The 16,327-nt window shown below is 44.1% G+C and overlaps 1 protein-coding gene across 9 annotated transcripts; it reads right to left on the bottom strand.

Moving 5' to 3' along the window:
• Positions 1-1,602: 1,602 nt before the first annotated feature.
• LOC125545865 lies at positions 1,603-14,784 on the bottom strand. 9 transcript variants are annotated; one of them, XR_007300318.1, is made up of 6 exons: positions 14,266-14,784; positions 13,860-13,969; positions 11,025-11,171; positions 7,382-7,554; positions 2,837-2,990; positions 1,603-2,077 (listed from the first exon to the last, which is right to left on the bottom strand). XR_007300318.1 is itself a non-coding variant. In XM_048709915.1 (5 exons), exons 1-3 carry the CDS (start codon positions 14,774-14,776, stop codon positions 11,067-11,069), a joined length of 726 nt encoding a protein of 241 aa, XP_048565872.1. In that variant the 5' UTR covers position 14,777; the 3' UTR covers positions 1,603-2,077; positions 2,837-2,990; positions 11,025-11,066. The 9 variants fall into 9 exon arrangements, 5 of the variants coding, with proteins under 5 accessions (XP_048565872.1, XP_048565876.1, XP_048565874.1 ...); XR_007300316.1 differs by lacking the exon at positions 7,382-7,554 and adding an exon at positions 2,528-2,759 and having other exon boundaries at positions 14,266-14,783; XR_007300319.1 differs by lacking the exon at positions 7,382-7,554 and adding an exon at positions 2,528-2,601 and having other exon boundaries at positions 14,266-14,782.
• Between the last annotated feature and the right edge of the window lie 1,543 nt (positions 14,785-16,327).

Below are 16,327 nucleotides of genomic sequence, written 5' to 3' on the forward strand. Positions count from 1 at the left end.
TTCGTGCCCGCGGGTCTCGTGGAGAGCATCGTGGCCGGCGCGGCGGGCGGCGGGAGCTACGCCTGCCATGTGTGGATGCATGTGAACCTGACGAGCGTGTACGACGAGGCCAAGGCGCTGTTGCTGTCGTGCGAGGCCGCCGAGGCGACGACGGATGCTGCCGTCCGGCGTGCTTCTGAGGGTGGCGCGGCGATGTGCCCGATCTGCATGGAGGAGCTGGCTGGCGGCGGCCGCCGCGTCACCGGGCTGGCCGGCTGCTCGCACGCCTTCCACAGAGGCTGCATCCTCGAGTGGTTTCACACGGCGCCGTCGTGCCCGTCCTGCCGGCGTGACATGATGCAGTACCTCGATCCGAGAGCCCGCGCGTACATGACGGCGGTGCCAGCAATCAACGCGTACGAGGGAACAGGAAGCGGGGTGCCGCGGCTCGCCGTGGACGACGGCGTGGCGGCGCGGCGGCGTGCTGCGGGGGCTGGAGGCCTAGGTGTTGGACTTCATAGCAGAGGGGTCCGAAGGAGGAGGAGGAGCGGGCGACGCGGCGCGGACGTGCTCGATGCACTGGTTGAGCCGTTGTTCCGTGGCCAAGGTGGGCCCGGCATGTAAGGTCTATCCATAGGCCCGGTGTGCCCATTTTTTCGCCGCCTCGGACCCCACGGGCGGGTCCCACATATCTGTTTCCCAGTAATGAGCACCAAGGTGTCGTGGGTAAAACCGATCGCTCTCGAAGTGGTTTTGTATAATGAGCAATGCTGTTCTCGCTCTTGCAATGGTTTTGTATAATGAGCAATGACATTTTCGCTTTTGCAATGGTTTTGTATAACGAGCAACAATTTGTTGCATATATTCTCCATCATATAAAACCAATTCCCAAAAATTATGAAAGAAATCAAGACTTGAAAAGTACAGCTACAAATTCCGATCAAAGGAGCTACCCAGTTTATAGGGGTACGATTGAGTACCCTGTGGGCTCTCAGCTAGGGTTTCCTCCACCTCTTGCCGGCCGGCACCCCCACCGGTCCGTCTCTTCTCCTATGGTTGTAGGATCATCGAGGCACGATGGATCCCGATCCTTGCCAGCGAGAGGGCTTCGTTTTTAGGTGTTTCTTTCAGTTTTGTTAGGGTTTGTGCCGTGCTCAAGAAAATGATGGAGATGCGGCTTCTTGAAGATAGAATAAGGTTGTTGTTCTGTTGCACTGGTCGTATGGTGTATTAGCACGACGATTTTCTGACTATCTACCACAACAAGTTTTGCCCGACTTCGATGTGGGAGGGGCAAGGACGGCGGCACGCCTTCGACTCGGTCCAGTGCTTGTAGTTGTCGCTAGGTGGACCTAGATGTAATTTACTCGCAAAAAACATTAACACACCTTATATTTTGGAACTGGCGGATTAGATTGGCGGATTGTCATGGAGAAATTCTCGCGACGGGGAGTTATAGCCTAGCTGCGGGAATCATCGCGCTTCAACATTTGTTTTATTTCCAATGCGTTCTAGTTGGTGAGATTGACCATTGTCCGTCTCTTCATAGTGTTTTGGGTGTGGTCATGTGTGGCGATTTCTTTTATTGATGGTACATGGAAGACATATTTCAACATCAAAACGGGTAAGTTTGCATATACTAGCTTGATAAGCATCCATTAAAATTTCTATGAAAGTTTTCACAATTTGTCTAGTGGGGAAAGAGGAGAAAGAAAACGAAGATGGAACGTGTCTTGGACTCTGGATACAATTTCCGAGTTTTTTGACAACCCATGGCCGAAGGAGGGAACCGGGGCTTCTATACTTCTATTCTTCTATTCTATATCTATATCTATATCTATATCTATACTTACTATTAAAAGACCAAACATTATTTTCCCTCGGCCATCAGCCCCGCCTCGCTCGGCCAGCCGCCCCGCCGTCCTCGCCCCTGGTCTCCGCGACGTCCTCGACCCGCTGGACATCCTCCACCCAACTTGCTGCCTCTCCTCACCCCGGCATCTTCGCGATGCCGCCCTCGCCCCAGGCGCCCGCGACGTCCTCCACCCGGTGGACGGCCTCCAGCCGGCGTGCTGCCCTACCTCCGGTGTCATCACCCCTGCCAGTGCACAGGTTAGATCAGATTAATTTGCAAGGTGGAAGATGAGGCAAAAGATAGATGTAATTGCTCTTTTAATCTGACATTCTATAATTTGTACTCTGAAATGTCATACTTAAAGTACAATCATGATCAGCATGTCAAACTGAGTTGCCGAAGGGTTGAAATTCACAAAAAAAATCATTGAGAAGACAATATGGCATCTTCTCAGCGTAGTGGAGTACGTACTCCCTTTCAGGATGTGACAAACAATAGCAATTCAGGTAAATATACAGTTATCACCTACTCTTGCCTACTTATATCTTGTAAATCTAGCATATGTCATTGCCCCGCAGGTCAGCCAACAGATCCAAAAGAGCGGAAGAGACAAAGGGAAAGGGAGAGGTATGCACTAAATAGGGATGCAATATTAAAAAAACGACAGGAGGCAAGGGATCATAAGAAGGCTACCACCGCTATTGTAACTGGAACCAACACTCCATCAAAGCCATCCGGGGCCATGTCACCTGGTTACTCCATTTTACCTGTCCTTTATCATGCATGTCGTGAATGACAAGTAAAATCATGTTGATTAAGTGTTATTTCTGACAGATTTAGACACTGTGGAGAGGCCAAGTGTGCAGTCTGCTGTCACCCACCAACAACACACAACAGCCGCTGAAGGTCATGTGTTGTCCTACAACTGATATTTGTGTGTCACCCACCGGCGTTTGTGTGTCAACAACTGATATTGTACATACCATTATGATGCAGGCATACCTGTTGATGTGATAATGAGTGATCTAACTCCACTTCATGGTCCAGCTTCATTAAGAACACCAGATACAGCCGTTTCTAACAAAGAAAATGTCAACAATTTTGACTCTGGCGTTGGGTCCTCCCAACTGACTGTGTTACGACCGCCACTTCAAGCCTACAGAGGAAGCAATTCATATGGTAGTCAATTGTGGCTCATATTAACTATCATACCGAGTAAAAAACAACGGTTGTTCAATTTGTCTTGTACCTAATTATCACTTGATATACAGAAGCAAAACAAGCACTCAAGAGGCAGAGGGAAAATGCCAGGTATGAGCAACATAAGCAAGGAATATTGCAAAGCCTACGTGACAAGCGGAGGCGAGCCAAATCGTCAACAATAGTCCTTACAGCTGGAGAACAAAATCAATACGAAACAGGTGATGCACAGTACATAAAACACTTTTTATCCAAACTTTGATTTCCTAACTGACAGCCACTCAATGTTTCTGTAGCTGATGAAGATTGTGATTGGCTACACACAAATGATACGTATCGGATACAAAACTCTCGAAGGAGGATGAGCCCAGACAACATACTTACTGCGCCGTCATGTGGACACAATCCCATCGACACTTATAATGGTGCTTTAATTGACTACTACTTGGTTCATTCCTTTCATTCATCGCTCAGTCTTTCCCATTTTACAAGCTGAATATTCTGTCAGGCAACGGCCACGGCAATGATGCATATGGAATACTGGAGCCGGATGGCAACACAAACAATATTGATGGTTCGCATTAATGCATACATGGTTCTGTCTTTAATATACGATATCTTCTACAAACTAATATTTGCCTACTACAGAATGTTGTGGAGACGGAAACCTTCTACAAGCTGAATACCTTGAGCCTGATGAAGAAGCTAGGATGTTCGCCCACCAAGGTACATTATTGCTATGATGAGTTACCATATAATATAATATTGTCATTTCTGTAACAAATGGTGCCTGAATATTCAAATTTTGTTCCAGATATTGAGTTTGAATCCTACCGAGTTGAACAACGTCACACTGATGGAACACACACAAATGATCCTCATGCTATGGTGTACATGAACCTATCCAAAAATCACCACGTCCTTAGAAAAGTTAGGGACTGCCTCCACTGTGGAGCATTGCGGTTTCAGTATGAGGGACCTGCATTTTGTTGCAGAAAGGGGAAAGTAGGTTTGTTTACACCTGAGGTTCCGGATGAGTTGAAACGGCTGTTCACAAGTCAAGGTGATGACGATGCTAAATATTTTCGAGACAACATACGGTATTCGAACTCTCACTTCTCATTCACAAGTCTTGGAGTCACCCTTGATCGTCGAGTAAGCACTGCGGCAGGAACCGGCGTATATACCTTTCGTGCATGTGGGGGGTTGTACCACGCTCTTGATGATCTGGTGCCGGCTGATAATGGTCCTAGGCATTTGCAGCTCTATATTTATGATACAGATCATAACTTGGTGCACAGGGCTAAGAGGTCTCCAGATCTGAATATAGAACTCATACGTAAAACTCTGCTAATACTAGAGCCGAACCCTTATGCACGGGCTTTCAAGAGCCTTGGGTCCGTTCCAAATCTAGATGAGTACAAGATCTCACTAAACATAGATATCAAGTTGGATCAACGTAGGTATAATGCCCCAACGACTTCTCAGGTGGCAGCTATATGGGTTGAAGGGAGCGACCCACAAAATTGTTTTGACAGGAGTGTTGTTGTGCATGGCAAAAAAGGCGACCGGGCCCTGTACATTAGAGCATACTATGGGTGCTATGATCCATTGTCATATCCACTGTTTTTCCCACGTGGGGAGATAGGTTGGAATCGCTGGATGCCGTATGTTCAGGAACACAATGACACAAACCAATATCCGGCGCATTATTCAGATCCGCAAGAAAACCGGGCCTCTGAATTACATACAGGTATTCTATTCATTATTGTTGTGTTATCTACATACTATCTTTATAAATATAATAACATTTGTCTTCATCCACCTATCGAGCAGATGAAAACTTGATGGGTGGAAGGGAACAAGTTGGCAACTTTGGGCCAGATGAAGACCGAGTCACTGATTTACATGCAGGTATGATGTTCATTATTAAATTGTTATGGCATTATCTACTTACTGTGTTGGTGAATAAAAACTTATGTCTTGCTCCCCCAACAAAACAGAACATAATTTGATTAATGAAAGGGAACAAGTTGGGAATTTTGTGCCAGATGAAGACCATGCCAATGATTTACATGCAGGTGCCGGTCATTATAGTGTACCACTTATTCTTAATAAACAAATCTTATGTTGTCAATCATTATGATTCCAGCCATTATACTTGTATTTATATTCGATATTGTAGATGATAATGAGGATAACCAAGATGAGGATTTTGGTGACAATGAGGTGAATGCAACACAATCCAGGAAATTTGTTAGTGCGAGGGAGTACTACTGCTTCAAGCTACAGGTCAGGAAGAAGCTTTTTAACATCGTCTTGTTCGGTGGACGCCTTTTCCAACAGTGGGCTGTTGACATGTATATCAAGATTGAGACTATGAGGCTGGACTGGTACTCAAAGCCAGAGAATCAAAAGGTTATACGAGCTGACCTCTACCAGGTATCGTGCTTGCGTTTATACTAATACATCCTACTACATCAACATTTTGAAAAACATGCCTTTTCCATGACCAAGTATACTGTTACAGGGTCTTGTTGACACCATCGTTGCCGGCGAGTCACGTGGTGATCGGATTGGTAAGAGAATCGTGCTTCCATGCACGTTTCCTGGTGGTGATCGCGACATGCAGCGAAGGTTCCTCAATGCAATGGCAATAGTCCAACGGTGGGGTAAACCGGATTATTTTATCACGATGACTTGCAATCCCTACTGGGAGGAGATAACACTTAATCTGATGCCTGGACAACTGCCACAAGACCGTCCAGACCTGGTGGCAAGGGTATACAGGGCTAAACAGCGAGATATGGACTTGCTAATTAAGGGTAAGCATTTCGGACAAGTCGCAGCTCATGTACATGTCACAGAGTTTCAGAAACGAGGCCTCCCTCATGAGCATATACTTTTAATCATGAAAGCAAATAGCAAGTTGGCAACCCCGGATGACTATGATCGGGTGATATCCGCAGAGATACCTGACAAAGAGAAACACCCAGTTCTGCATGAGCTGGTCGTCAAACACATTCTACACGGACCCTGTGGTGAGTTGAAAAAAAGTTGTCCGTGCATGATTGATGGACAATGTAGGTTCCATTATCCGCGAGATTTTTGTGATGCCACACAACAAGGGAGAGACTCTTATCCCATCTATCGGAGGAGGGACGATGGGCATGGAGTTAGGATCAGAGGAGCCAATTTGGACAATAGATGGGTGGTCCCTTACAACCCTTGTCTGCTTATGCGATACAACTGCCACATTAATGTTGAAGCATGCTCGAGCATCAAGGCAGTGAAGTATTTGTTCAAGTACATCTATAAAGGCCATGATCGGACGTCATTTGCTTTTGAGCAGGACATAATCAATGATGGTGGAATCATCAATGAAATCCGACAATATAGGGATGCACGCTATGTATCTCCTCGAGAGGCTATTTACAGGATTTTTGGTTTTAAAATGTTTGGTGTCAGTCCATCAGTGCTGCAGCTCCAACTTCATTTGCCAAATATGCATACAATTGCACTTAAATCTGGTGAAAATCTAGAAGATGTTGTCGCTCGACCATCTTCATCTAGGTCCATGCTTACCGAGTACTTTGAGATGAACCGGAAGATTCCGCAAGCACGGAAATTGTTGTACAGAGAGTTTCCAGAGCATTATAGATGGATGGCTGGAAAAAAGAAGTGGCAGAAGAGAAGAAATAACAGATCGCAGATTGGAAGACCTGTCTACGCACACCCTGCTGAAGGAGAGAGGTACTACTTGCGTGTGCTGCTAAGTCATGTCCGAGGTGCCACTTCATTTGATGATTTAAAAACAGTAAATGGCAACATGTGCACTTCCTTTAGAGAGGCATGTGAACACTTAGGCCTCATTGAGCACGACAAGACTCTTGATGATTGCATGACAGAGGCGGCCACATTTCAGATGCCTTGTGCCCTAAGACGGTTGTTTGCGGCTATATTGGTTTTTTGCGAGGCAACAGAAATCCGACAATTGTGGGAGAAACATCTACCATCAATGTGTGAGGATTACCGTCTTAATGAATCAAATGAGTCAATACTTGAGCAGATGGTCCTTAGAGATATTAGGGATATGTTGCATTCCATGGGAAAGGATATTAAAAACTATGGACTTCCGGATCTGGTAGAGACCGATGGTTCTTATGACGGTGAGTACAGAGAGGTAACAGAAGAGAGGCAAATCACCGCGGACATAGAACATCTAGATCTATTTAGCAGTTTGAACAATGAGCAGTTGGCTGGTTTCAATGACATAATGGATCATGTGATGAACAAAAAAGCCAGATATTCTTTGTTGATGGTCCAGGAGGCACTGGGAAGACGTACCTGTACAAGGCATTGCTTGCTAAGGTGCGTTCCATGGGCCAAATGGCGATTGCAACTGCTACATCTGGTATTGCAGCATCGATAATGCCTGGAGGACGGACATCACACTCTCGGTTCAAAATACCAATCAAGCTCACTGACAATAGTATGTGCAGTTTTGAAGGAAATATGCCCTAGAGGCAATAATAAAGTTATTATTTATTTCCTTATATCATGATAAATGTTTATTATTCATACTAGAATTGTATTAACCGAAAACATAATACATGTGTGAATACATAGACAAACTAAGTGTCACTAGTATGCCTCTACTTGACTAGCTCGTTAATCAAAGATGGTTATGTTTCCTAACCATGAAAAAAGTGTTGTTATTTGATTAACGAGGTCACATCATTAGTTGAATGATCTGATTGACATGACCCATTCCATTAGCTTAGCACCCGATCGTTTAGTATGTTGCTATTGCTTTCTTCATGACTTATACATGTTCCTATAACTATGAGATTATGCAACTCCCGTTTGCCGGAGGAACACTTTGTGTGCTACCAAACGTCACAACGTAACTGGGTGATTATAAAGGAGCTCTACAGGTGTCTCCAATGGTAGATGTTGGGTTGGCGTATTTCGAGAATAGGATTTGTCACTCCGATTGTCGGAGAGGTATCTCTGGGCCCTCTCGGTAATACACATCACATAAGCCTTGCAAGCATTGCAACTAATGAGTTAGTTGCGGGATGATGTATTACAGAACGAGTAAAGAGACTTGCCAGTAACGAGATTGAACTAGGTATTGGATACCGACGATCGAATCTCGGGCAAGTAACATACCGATGACAAAGGGAACAACGTATGTTGTTATGCGGTCTGACCGATAAAGATCTTCGTAGAATATGTAGGAGCCAATATGGGCATCCAGGTCCCGCTATTGGTTATTGACCGGAGATGTGTCTCAGTCATGTCTGCATTGTTCTCGAACCGTAGGGTCCGCACGCTTAACGTTACGATGACAGTTATTATGAGTTTATGCATTTTGATGTACCGAAGTTAGTTCGGAGTCCCGGATGTGATCACGGACATGACGAGGAGTCTCGAAATGGTCGAGACATAAAGATTGATATATTGGAAGCCTATATTTGGACATCGGAATTGTTCCGGGTGAAATCGGCATTTTACCGGAGTACCGGGGGATTACCGGAACCCCCCCCCCCCGGGGGGGGTCATTGGGCCTACATGTGCCTTAAGGGAGAAGAGGAGAGGAGGCAAGAGGTGGCCGCACGCCCCTCCCCTTCCTAGTCCGAATAGGACAAGGGAAGGGGGGCGGCGCCCCCCCCCCCCTTTCCTTCCTCTCTTCCTCCTATTTCCCCCCTCTCTCTCCTAGTCCAACTAGGAGTCCTACTCCCGGTAGGAGTAGGACTCCCCTTGGCGCGCCACACCCTGGCCGGCCGCCTCCTCCCCTTGCTCCTTTATATACGGGGCAAGGGGGCACCTCTAGACACACAAGTTGATCCACGTGATCGTTCCTTAGCCGTGTGCGGTGCCCCTTGCCACCATATTCCACCTCGATCATATTGTAGCGGTGCTTAGGCGAAGCCCTGCGACAGTAGAACATCAAGATCGTCACCACGCCGTCGTGCTGACGAAACTCTTCCCCGACGCTTTGCTGGATCGGAGCCCGGGGATCGTCATCGAGCTGTACGTGTGCTAAGAACTCGGAGGTGCTAGAGTAACGGTGCTTGGATCGGTCGGATCGGGAAGACGTACGACTACTTCCTCTACGTTGTGTCAACGCTTCCGCAGTCGGTCTGCGTGGGTACGTAGACAACACTCTCCCCTCTCGTTGCTATGCATCACCATGATCTTGCGTGTGCGTAGGAAATTTTTTGAAATTACTGCGTTCCCCAACAAGTTTCACAAAACAAAGTGGTACAGCGGAGTTGCTTAGATAGGCGTCCTTGATAATTTGGGACGAAGTCGCTATGACAAAACGTCAAGCAGTTGAGACGCTTGATAGATCACTACAGGATATAATGGAATGTTCTTTGCCGTTTGGAGGAAAGGTTGTCGTCTTTGGTGGTGATTTCAGGCAGGTCCTACCCGCTGTGACACGTGTGACAAGAGCGCAGATCACGGATGCTACACTTCTGAGATCCTATCTTTGGGAGAAGACCCGCAAGATACGTCTCACACGCAATATGCGGGCACAGGCTGATCCTTGGTTCTCGGAATACCTCCTAAGGATAGGCAATGGAACGCGACGACTATGTCCGTCTCCCTGACGACATTGTCATTGGCTATACCGAGGATGAAAAAGCTATTAACATGCTCATCGAAGATGTCTTCCCATCGTTGCATGCCAATGCTACATCTAGAGAGTACATGAGTGCACGTGCTATTCTATCGACCAAGAACGATCATGTCGATGACCTGAATGACAAGATGATCTCCAGGTTTCCAGGTGAAGAAAAGTTATACCATAGTTTTGACTCAATCGAGGATGACCTACAGAATAATTACACAATTGATTTTTTGAACTCGATCACACCAAATGGCTTGCCCCCACATGTTTTGAAATTAAAGGTCAACTGCCCGGTCATTCTGCTACGGAACCTCGACCCTCATAATGGTCTATGCAATGGAACACGGCTTATGATCAGAGCCTTTCAGGATAATGCAATCGATGCAGAGATTGTTGGTGGTCAGCATGCTGGAAAGAGCGTGTTTATACCTAGGATCCCTATGTCGCCCTCGGAGGACATCTCACTTCCTTTCAAACTTAAGAGAAAACAGTTCCCCATCCGTCTGAGTTTTGCGATGACAATTAACAAGGCACAGGGTCAGACCATCCCAAATGTTGGCATTTACCTTCCCGAGCCAGTATTCTCACATGGTCAGCTATATGTTGCATTGTCAAGAGGAGTGTCGAGAGAGACAACATGGATTTTGGCCAAGCCAAACAAGGATGTCGATAAATCCGGGAAAAGCACCAAGAACATTGTCTACAAAGATGTTTTGGAGAGATGAGGCAAGTGCATTATTCCAATATTTCTTTTCCCCTACTATGTTTGTGTTGAAAACCAACTTATGAAAGAAGCTCCTTAGAAGTTTATCATTTTAGTAGCCGTAAGTCCTGCCATGCACGAATCACTTCATAATTTCTGCTGATTCAGGGTTGACAAATATTTCGTGTTCAGGAGAATTGAGGCTTTAATGTGGTTATATTGGTCTCCAAATGTGCCAACTTGTAAACCTATTTCAAATAGAAGAAGATGGTGGAATGATGCCACGTCATGGTGTCAGATCATCCATAATAAGGAACACTTTGTGTTGTATATTCTGTACTATCTAAATTTAGCAGCCAGAATTCTGTTCTATTAAAGATGTTCTTGAACGCCTAAGTGCTATGCTCTCTGATATATTTGTAATGAAAACTGGAAGAATCTATGACATTCATGGAATATATTGAAGTTAAAAGGCGTTATTACTACTATGTTGCACATATGTTGTTCCCGAATCTATAGCAGATGAGCTCACATGCTTTGTTTTTACAGAAAAAAATCGAAAGAATATACTATATAGAATTCAGAAAAGAAGATAAGGCATGTAACAGGCTAAAATGCTGGATAACCACAGTGGGCGAGAATACCTCCTCCAACATGCGACAAACTAGTTGAAAATATTCCTCCTATTAGGATTCCAGCTTCTTCATCGATTCACTATGCTGCCCCTTGGCTAGCTTGCTCATCACCAACACGTAGCAGGTACGCCGCCTGTTGGTAGTCCCCGCAGTTGCCTTAATTTCAAAAACAAAAAATTAAGTTTGACAAATATTTAAAGGGTGTGCCTTCTCTGAATTATTACACAGCCTGTAGTTACAGAAGGAAGGTGGGCCACACCCAATATTTATGCAGATAAAATGCACTACGGAAATAACTCCAGTAATTTTGGCAAACTGGGGTATAAAAAAAGCACAAGATAAGATTCTGGGCGTCAGATAAATCCGGGGATGATAGCAATCAGGAGTCCCCAATTATCGCGATAGTAGTTTCCTTTCTCCCACGATTCTGCCTTATTTCCTTTCTCTCACGATTCTGCCTTATATTTCCTGATACCATTACTTTAGACCCCTCCTCCACCCCCCTCACGATCTCTCAGCCGCATCCCAACAAACCGCCACAACAAGTCTCTCCACCGCGCCGCACACATTAGCCCTTGGTGAAGCACCGTCATCGTCCATGTCGGCGCCATCGTCATCGGTGCCCCATGCGGGTCAATCTCCAACCAGATCCGGTACTACTGCCGATGCCATCGACACGGTAATGACATATTATATCTCTCTTCTTCCTATACAAGGTTTTCTATCTAGAAATGTCATGCTTGGGTTTTCAGGAAAACATCAATAAGGTAGCAAAGGATGAGGATATAGATAATATGCAGATTGAAGATGTAAAGAAAGACGAGGATACAAACACCGAGGCGGCAGAGGTGATACAAGAAGAATCTACTATGGAGGATACAAAGAATATGCAGGTTGAAGAGGTGATAACCGTACAAGAGGATACAGATCCCGACTCCACAAAGGCTACACAAGAGTCCATTAGGGAGGGTCCACTAAACATGCTTTTTGATGCTGTGATAACCAAGGATGGATATACAATCCCCGAATCAACAGAGGCAAGTTTTCTTTCCACATGTCTAACGCCAAAGATCAGTTTGTAATTATCTTAGTACAATATCATTACAAAAATATATTCACGCTCTTATAATATTATACTACCATGGGTTTCAGCTACCTAGCGATGACGAAACAAGTGAGATACTCAACAATAATGAAGTGGAGGAAAATAATTGCATGGATAGCCCAGAATATACACCTATTCTTGAAGAAAACATAGCAAACAGAGAGGATGAAGATTCTGAGCATACACATGTGACTTTCCTTTTCCAACTATATCTTCCCAAATTATTCTAATTATATTATATCCTACACACGGGTAATTCATTCAATATTGTTCTCAGAAACTAACCCACAACGAAACAAGTCAACAAATGGTGGCAGCTCAGGATGAGGAATTAGCACAAACACGGGACACGGAAGGGCTTCAGACTATAGAGGACGAGCTAACAATGCCCGTGCATATAAATAAACATAAACGACGGCATAACAAGCCTAAGAAGGCACAAGACTATGTTGTTTCTCCACAAGGCACGGAACAAAACATTCAATGTCCTTGTACTGCTACATTATTGTTTTTGTGTTATTATCATTACATGTTATCATTGCCATCGTGACAGATTATGCCTGCAGTGGCGATGATTGGTCTGTTATAGAAAATATCCGGTCTGAACCAAGCAAAGAAAGAAATTTAGTGAGCATCGGCGACGCATTTTTGAAAAAAAGACATTTACTATCTCTTCTAACTCCCGGAGAATGGGTTGGCGACGAAGTGAGTATATTATTATTATTATCGCATTACGACTAGAAGATGCTATTTGATTATCAGTATGTGTCATCTAATATACTATGTATGCTTTTAATTGTAGGTCATAAATACGTACATAAATTGCATGACTGCTACGGAGCATCTACAAGTAAGGTCAGGTGGAAGTGTGTTCTTAGAGAATGCATGCATCTCAAAGATGATAAAGATCGGTAGCTATCTGCCCTCAGATGACATGGATGCTGCACCAGCATGGGTACTAAACAGAGCCAAAACGTATTTGGAAAATGATATGGTTAGTCTTTGTGTCCTACATAATTGGATGAATTACAGCTACAATGACCGATTCATCCACGTACAAGTACAACTAAAATAATCATTTTCTTCAGGTATACTTTCCAATAAACATGGAGGACGTTCACTGGTACCTATGTGTTATAAATGCCAGAAAAAAATGTGTCCAGGTGCTCGACTCGCTAGGCCCATACATGAGCCGCAAGGACCTCACTGATACGGTCTGCACTTCATCCTACTGCCCCATCTTTTCTAATAAGCTTTTTTTTTTCTTATTTCTCACTTGTGATGCTTATACTTTTTCCATTTTTTGGTACACCAGCTAGAAGGACTGGAGGATTTATTCAAATATGCATCCAAGCACATGGAATTAAAATCCGATAAGTGGACTGATCTAGATGTTACAACATGGAAAAGAGAAGAATATATTAAGAGCAGTCTTCAGAATGATGGGTATGCCTCCTAATATAACTCAGAGCATTTATGCTTAACAGGGTACATTTGGTATGCTATTATTTTTATTTTTACCCTGCATAGCATTCCTAAAGCACATTTGATCAACAGATTTGGTATGCCAATGCAATTCTTTACCTTATTGTATGACAATGCAATTCACACAGCACCTCTCATTAGATCTGGCCTATATAATGGTGCTCAAGGCGATACATTTCATTAGGCTGCATATTATACATTTGAACAACGAATATGTTACTACACATATGGAAAGAAGCAGATATATAGCATACCTGTATATGTGTTCCGCTAACAATCTTCCAAATCTCTATATCCAATGCATCCATGCCAACATAGAGAAACAGAAACATCTCACAAATGAATGACAATGTGGTGAAGGTGCCTGTTGTGCATACAATGGCATAAGCATCAGCAAAGTTCAGATGTCAAAGAATGGACTCACATGTATTTCTGATAGAAACAGTGCAGATACCAACTTGGTTGCGACACTACAACGTCTCAAAAAGCAAAGACTCAACATCAATTAGAGCTAGCTGATAGTGAAAAATTAAGCCACCCAATATTCAAATCCACAAATTAAGAAGCTTTATCACAACATGGTTGCCTAAAAAATGTCACCTGACTAAATCCCCACTGATAATTGTAGGTGCGTTAACAACATCTAATCGAACAACATACCTTCAGCAACCGAACACCTACGCGAGCTGCGAACTCCTTCCCGGAGAGACTGTGTGAGGTCGACGCACTGGATCTCGGTCCAATTCAAGATGCCTGCTCCCGCATCGTGTCCAGCATCTCGCATCTCGATCTGCTCTGCGGCAGTATGATGGCGGCGGCAGAGTCGATCTAGGGAAGATCCACGGGGTTGGCGGCGAGACAAGTCCGCGGTGGTGAGAGGAGGCGGCGGGGCGAGGCCGTGGTGGGGATAAGAGCCGGCGAGGCGAGGCCGTCGTGGGGATAGGAGACGGGGTGAGGCCGTGGTGGTGGTGGTGGTGGTGCGGGGAGGGGGAGGGGGGGCAGAAGACGTCGTGGCGGGAGAGGATGCGCCCTGCTCGAGAGAAGGCAGCCGGCGGCGTGCGCCCTGCTCCACACAAGGCGGCCGGCGGCGTGCGGCGGAGAAAGCAAAGTGAGTGTCTCTCACCGTCTCACCACGCACACATACTGTTGTGACAAAACGACTGCTCCACATTAGTGTGCAGGGAGACTGAGATACTTTGCACCAGCTGCTCTTTTTTTTAATTTTCTTTTCGCCCGAAGCTCCTCATTAGTGTTCCTCTGGTTGCTCTCTTTCCTTTTGCAATGCAACCTCTGGTTTCTTTTGCGTGGCCAAATTATGTCGCCGAATGGATCATCGGCCGTGTCCCTTTTGTTTTATTTTTAATATCTATGATCGACAACCCATTCGATGAAGGAATAATTATATGGGTTCCTCTCAAAGAAATTATGCATTGACAAATTCATTTTTTTATTGATAGCCTTTTTGTTCAGTTGATTTATAATAAAAAATATGTGTTGACAAATTCAATTATTTTATTGATAGCCCTTTTGGTCATTTGATTTAAATTAGCGGCAAACGTTGTTCAATTCCTTTTTAATCGAGCGTGTCTGATATGACTTGTGGTTCGGTCAACATCATTTTATAATACTAATATTTTAGTATTAATATAATATTTTTGTTATTAATCATATCAAAAATTTGTAATCATCCAGGTCATCTTGTGGTCTCTGGATGTTAAATTACATGGAGTACTTCACGGGAGATAGTCTGTCTGACACTCCCGAACAGGTATAATTTGCATCATATCATGATACTAATTATTTCGTATTTTATCATTATTTGAAAATTAAGTCTTGTTACTACTTCACTTTAGGTTCATATGACAGATTTTAGAATAAAATTAGCTGTCATTTTAGTCGACTCGGAATTCAATGATGATGATATAAGAAACCGAGACTTGATGATGATGAAACCAACACGGATCCCACCGATTGTATGATCGTCGAAAGACCTCCTAACAAACCCAAAGCATCCAACTCATCATCACAAGTTGAGCTCATCTCGCAATCATTTATCCTTTCGCCGTTTCTCACTCCAACAAACGACGACTTAATGGATGAACTTTGCTTGTTCATCAGCATGGTTGATGATATCCCTTTGCTAGAGTAAGACACATTTTTCCAATTCTTTTTTTCTAATAAATTATTACTCATGTATAATTATAATTGACAGAATTCCCATTTCACAGGAGCGAATGGGTGAAAAGCTCTCAACCTTATCCTATTAGTTTGAACTTGAGACAATTAAAGAACATATTAAAGAATGATGAGTACATGGATGCTGATTGTTTTAACATGGCTGTGAGGATACTAGCATGCCACGACGTCCAGCTTGCTAGAGACGTCCCAACACACTATATGGATCTACGATTCTGTGTAAGTTATTATAATCACATTTTACAGTTTGCCTCATTCTACTCATGTTTTCTTACATTACTGTAGTCCATGTCCCAGTATGCACGAGTCCCCAAGTCATCATGATGGTATGGACATTGCTATGTTGGCACAACTATTTGATAGCTGGCCTAATAGCAACGAGTATCATATCTCAAAATGTGATACGGTAAGATTTCAATTCAAAGTCATTGTTTATTTGGTCCTAATAAATGATAATGATTGATGCGTCATTGCAGATTTTATTGCCTTGTGATATTCTTGGACTATTTTTGTTGTTCATCTTGGA

This window comes from Triticum urartu, chromosome 3 (genome assembly GCF_003073215.2).
Source record: "Triticum urartu cultivar G1812 chromosome 3, Tu2.1, whole genome shotgun sequence".
Taxonomy (NCBI): Eukaryota; Viridiplantae; Streptophyta; class Magnoliopsida; order Poales; family Poaceae; genus Triticum; species Triticum urartu.

Coding starts and splice junctions, on each gene's coding strand:
- LOC125545865 (XM_048709915.1), bottom strand. CDS start 14,776: ATGTGGAGCAGTCGTTTTGTCACAACAGTATGTGTGCGTGGTGAGACG. Junction 13,970..14,265: donor TAGGTGTTCGGTTGCTGAAG/GTATGTTGTTCG, acceptor TATGCACAACAG/GCACCTTCACCACATTGTCA. Junction 11,172..13,859: donor TTAGCGGAACACATATACAG/GTATGCTATATA, acceptor TTTGAAATTAAG/GCAACTGCGGGGACTACCAA.